At 33.9% G+C, this 6,021-nt stretch overlaps 1 protein-coding gene across 1 annotated transcript; it reads left to right on the top strand.

The window, feature by feature from the left end:
• Window positions 1–4,478: 4,478 nt before the first annotated feature.
• Window positions 4,479–4,892, top strand: LOC130506844 (S-protein homolog 2-like). The gene has a single exon (XM_057001534.1). It carries the CDS (start codon window positions 4,479–4,481, stop codon window positions 4,890–4,892), a length of 414 nt encoding a protein of 137 aa, XP_056857514.1.
• Window positions 4,893–6,021: the final 1,129 nt, after the last annotated feature.

Below are 6,021 nucleotides of genomic sequence, written 5' to 3'. Positions count from 1 at the left end.
TCGGTGAAAATGGAGGGAACAGAAGAAATGATCCTTGTACGGGTTAGGTATATATCCCCAGCATCTAGAGTCTAGACTACATCGAAGCATTATACATCAATTTGATTAAGCAAATAAGCTTTCCAAGGTACATTTCGAAGTATTGTATCATTCATACGTATTACCTATAAACCCATGCAATGAATAAGACTAACTGAGAAGAGTGGCTTCGAGCTGGTGATCGTAACACAAAATATTTTCACAATTGTGTTAAAGGGAGAAGAATCCAAAATCGGATTCTGATGCTGCTAGACGACAATGGCCAAGAACATTTCTCGGAGGGAGCTAAAGGAAACTTGGCAGTGGAATTCTTTAGAGACTTGTTCACAAGCTCTAATCCCTCTGATTTAGAATCCTTGTTTCATGGTTTCCAGCAGAAGGTCACTACAAACATGAATCAGCAGCTCACTCGGCTTGTCACGGAGGAGGAAATCAAGCAAGCAGCCTTTGATGTTAAAGGTAGCAGTGCTCCGGGTGAGGATGGGTTAACAGGCGTTTTTTATCAACGCTTCTGGCACATTGTGGGTCCTGGTTTGATCGAGGAGATTCAGGATTTCTTCCGGTCGTCTATCATGCCAGAGGGATGGAACCATACTCAGATCAGTCTCTTACCAAAGATTGTCAATCCATCTCTCATGAAGGATATGAGGTCAATCAGTTTATGCTCGGTTCAGTATAAAATTATCTCGAAGATTCTGTGTAATCGACTGAAGAAAATCTTGCCTGGGATTATATCTGAAACTCAAGGAGCCTTTGTGTCTGGTCGCATTATCTCCGATAATATTATCATTGCTCATGAGATGATTCATGGATTGCGTACCAACATGAAGGTGGCAGAAGGGTGGATGGCGATTAAAATAGATATGTCGAAAGCATATGATCGAGTCGAGTGGAACTTTCTGGAGGTCTTACTGGAACGGATGGGGTTTGATCATGTGTGGGTGCGATGGATTATGGCGTGTGTAAGCTCTGTTTCGTTCTCTGTTTTATTGAACGGGAACTCTCATGGACACATCAAGCCGGAGAGGGGAATCAGGCAAGGAGACCCTATTTCTCCATTTCTGTTTATACTGTGTGCAGAAGCTTTAGTCAGTTGCCTCAACTCTTCTGAAGCAGCGGGTCGTCTCCACGGTATCAAACTGACAGAGGCGGGTCCTTCCATCCACCACTTGTTGTTTGCTGATGATAGCTTACTATTGTGTAAAGCTAACACTGAGGAAGCCAGGGAGATTTTGGAGTGCATCAAACTTTACGGCGATGCATCTGGCCAACGTATCAATCATCTGAAATCTTCAGTTATCTTTGGTGCTAAGGTTCCAGTTGCGACAAAGACTGAGGTCAAGGTGGCTCTTGGGATCGAAAACGAAGGTGGCGAAGGGTCTTATCTGGGTCTACCAGAATGTTTCAGTGGGTCTAAAAGGAAGCTTCTTAGTTTCATACGAGAAAGGCTTCACGGTCGACTGCAAGGCTGGTTTGCTAAGTCCTTATCGCAAGGGGGCAAAGAGATTATGCTTAAATCAGTGGGTATGGCGTTACCAGTCTTTGCAATGTCTTGTTTTAAGCTTCCAAAAGACGTGTGTGATAAGCTTACAAGTGCAATGATCGAATTCTGGTGGGAAGACCATATCCGCCAGGCCTGCTTTGCCACGCACCACTAAGGAGTTGGGTGAAGACCACCACCACTGCTACGTTGCCTCGTCGTTCCTCCAAGTTTTCAGAAAAGATCACCTTTGGACCTTAAGCTTTCCGGTGAGTCTCCAATGTCTCAGAACAACACACATATTGGTAGGGAGATAAACAGTGGAGAAAGAAGCAAAATAAAATCAGCTAAAGGATTCCTCCGGTATCAGTGAAGACCGGTCCGGAGTAGAGATTATTCACCGGCGGTCTTCTTTTATGAAGAGAAAGTTTGGGGATTCCAGATTTTTTTTTTGTTTTTGCCGCTTTGTTTCTAGTTCGGACCAGAAAACAATCATTTTTTTTTTCTTTTTGTTTTCTGTAGAGAAATCAATGGGGAAGAAGTGTAGGACGAGTGTGAGACGTTTCTTATAAAAGGACAAATGAAGAAAGTTTAGGACATTTGCCTGGGACCTACGCCGAATTCACCTAAGAACGAAGCTAAGGACGTGCTGATAAAGATGCTCTTAAATATTTGGGACGACATGCATCGAGTGTATGGAAGATAAGAGGGAACAGCTGAAATTAGTTTTATGAAATTCTTAAAATACCTACATTTAGGATAGCCTATTATAAAATAAATTCTAAGAATCAAAATGTCTAAAACATTTCTTTCTAAAGATTAAAAATAATATTTATATCTCTTCGATCAAGTAATTTAAGTTAAGGTTTAGATTGAAAAAGCGAGTTTAGAGTTTAGCAATTAAGATTTATAATTTAAGATTTAGAAAATAAAATTCAGAATAAAATTTGATAAAAATATTAAAAATTCAAAAAATTAGAAATAAAAATTTCCGAATATATTTTTCTGAAAATAAAAATGATTTTATATGTATATATATATACATATAAAGGTAGGGTATATAAATGTTTTTAACATCTTTAATAAAATGCATTTAATTTATTTTCATTATATATTCTTTTTTAGTCCTAAAAATATCTTTTGCTATTTTGGAATTTTTGATTTTTTTTTTAAAGTGTTACAAAAATTTTAATTCACGTTATATATCACTTACCACTGGAAAATAGAGAAACATGATTAAATAATTTACGTTAGTAATCACTTTTTGCTTTAGTCATCATATCTACCAGTCAGTCAAAAATTACTACTATCTCTATTCTTTAAAGATTAATTTTATACTGTTTTCACATATATTTAAAAATATACAAAATTAAGAAAATAATTAAATTAATATTATAAATGCGTTACTTTTTATAATCATCAATTTTAATAATTTTGTAGCGGATACTAATTCATTAAAACTCAATTAATTTTTTAAGGTTTACAATTTCTGTATAGGAAACATAAAAAGTCTATTGTTGAGATATTTTTTTTTTCTAAAAATCTATTTTGGTGGAATGGAGAAAGTATTAATTAGCATAGTAAAATATTTTTTTACCATATAAAAGTTGGGCATTGAAGACAGTGAGAATGTTCATTAGAGGATTTAAAATAACTTGCATTATAGAATTTCATAAAAAAATAAAGTAAACTAACGAAAAAATTAAAAATTTAACTTCATATGGGTACTACTTTTTAAAAAAACTAGCATAAATAATAAAAGTTGAGAGTGTTTTCAAATGTCAAAATTTTCAAAATTTATTCTTCAAAAATAAAATAGAATTTCGTTAAAATAAGTATAACTAAAAACATTAAAACCTAACTTTAATTATTTTTATAAAAAACATTAACTAATATTTTTATGAAATAACTTTAGATAATATTTTGAAAAAATTAACTAATATTTTTAAGAAATAATAAGAAAACATTTTATAAAAAATCAAAGCTATAACAATATAAGTGACATATAATTTTAAAATTCCTTATAAAATAAATTAAACTAACAAGAAATATACAATAGGTCTCGTGGCGAAATATCGGTTTAAAAACATTTACAGTTTGGTATAAACAGTATACCAATTTAAATTATGTTCTCTGGCCTTTTCGATTTCGAACTTTATATATATGTGGGTATACAAGTATGAAATTGTAATATTAGGGAAAAAGACTAAAACTTTATATTCAAGGATAGATATAATGGGGATATAGTTTGGGAGACATCTGATGCTATACAATAGTTCTCCTGGGAAAATAGCTCGTCGACCTAAAATGAATCATTTTTTAAATTAATCAATTTGATATATACTGTTTTATAAAATCAGCATAAAATTAAAAATAACGTTTGTAATAAAATAATACAATATTTAAAATTAAAAGTTGAAACTATATAATATTGAAAATCTATACCAAATCAAACTTTTAATTTAATATTTTAAAATATTAATATTGCCAAAAATATTTCCTTGGAAATAAAATAAAATTTAGTACTATGTATTATTAAGAATTAACTCGATACATATAATATTTTTTGGGAAAATTTACATTAGAGAGATTAATTAAAATATCATAAAGTAAGTTAAAACTAAAAATGTATATGTATAAAAAAAAAGCCGAGTGATTTCTAAATACATGTTAATTTTCTTTAAATTTTTAGATCAAATATGCTAGATCGACAACAAAAACGGTAAGAAAAAAAAAGAAAAGGATTTTTAATTAAAATAAAGGAAAAAGAAATCTCATAGTTAGCATTTGATGAAAGGTTGATTCAAATTAGTGTTTCAAGAGTAGAAATAATACATAAATGACGTGTATTATATCAGTTTAAGAAACAAATTGTCCATATTACTAATGTATATAAGAGCATATATTGTTTCACTATATATAGAGAACCAATATTCTAAGAAAAATACATACCACAAAGATGGATTCTCTAAAACATCATAAAGTTCTCTTCATCATGGTGACTATTTTCGTGAGTTCAACCATGTCCCGGGCCAAAAAGACGACAGTGGTGATTCATAATGATCTTGGAAGTGGATTATCGTTAGGCTATCACTGTAAATCCGGTGACAATGATCTTGGATATGGGCGTTTGGGAGTAGGTGGATCATGGTTCTTTCGCTTTAAACCTGATATATTTGGTCGTACTTTATTCTTTTGCAGATTTAGTTTGGGAAACGAATCACATTATTTCGATATATATAAGCAAAAAAGAGATAGAGAATTTGAGAAGTTTGGATGCGCTTACTGTGAGTGGAAGATACGTAAGAATGGTCCTTGCAAGCTTAACAAGATCACTAACAAGTTTGATGTCTGTCTTCCTTGGAAATCTTAGACTTTTTCCAACAGTTTTAATATCTATAAGTATTATACTCTTATTAACTTTGTGTTCCGAATAATAATATGGCAGATGTTTTTTTTTGTCAACTATCGAAATACGTGTTGTTTAAGAGTTTGTGTACGTTAGCTTTTTTTTTTCTTGACATCAAAAGCTCCATATTCTTATTCTTACTAAGATGATTCCAACCAAATGGTCTCTAGCACCAGCAAAATTGGGACCTCAGTGTTGGGACCTCAGTGTTGACATGAAAAAAGCAAAAACCACAAGACATGGCACCTTTTGCAAGGCGGTCATCTCGGAGATTCTTAGTACGTGACACAAACGATATAGAGCAAGAAATAAACTTAGAACGAAGATCAATAAACTCATCAAATCCAGCCCATAAGACTTAGCTATTCTTCTGATTCAAACGCCATTGAGACGTGATCGAGAAGTAGTGAGGATTTCATGGCCCGTAGCAGAGTGTTAAACTCAGCGTGTAGAGGAAAAACACTTGGTTACAAGCAAATGAACCAAATATTGTGATCCCATCCTCCATCTCCATCATGAAGCCACCCCCATACCGAGCATCATCAACTTTCCAGGATGCGTCAACCCTGCAGAACGGTTTCGGTGATGGTGATTCTTGTAGTTCAGGTAGGAGGGTTCTGTAGTCTACCTCCCGCTTCTCTGAAACTAAAAGCGCCAGGTTCCAGCTGGCAGCCTCCAAAGTCGCAGACTGAAGACTTCCAGTGGGGATGTGTCATTTCCCTCAAAAACCTTGATGTTACGCGCTTTCCACAGGAACCATAGGATCCATAGAATTCGAGCTAAACTCTCGTCAATCCCTTCCTGTTTACTGTCTCGTCATCATTCCCGCATCTTTGGCAAGTACGATCATAATGACAATCTCGGTCAGTTAGTCAACTGCAAACAGGGACACAATTATATAAGGCTTGCCACATGAAATGCTTTATTTTAAGCGCTTCTTTGGTAGACCACAGTTGATTAATTAGGCTTGTGACGCTAGGCTCTAGACAGTACTTGGTGTTCTGCTCATTTTCTAAGCGACACATCTCATCATATCTTGTTTTGACTGAGTTTGTGTACGTCAGTTATAATCAGATCTTAAAATTACGTTTAT

This window comes from Raphanus sativus, unplaced genomic scaffold (assembly GCF_000801105.2).
Source record: "Raphanus sativus cultivar WK10039 unplaced genomic scaffold, ASM80110v3 Scaffold3718, whole genome shotgun sequence".
In the NCBI taxonomy this organism is placed as follows: Eukaryota; Viridiplantae; Streptophyta; class Magnoliopsida; order Brassicales; family Brassicaceae; genus Raphanus; species Raphanus sativus.
This window is presented reverse-complemented; position numbering and strand designations above follow the sequence as displayed.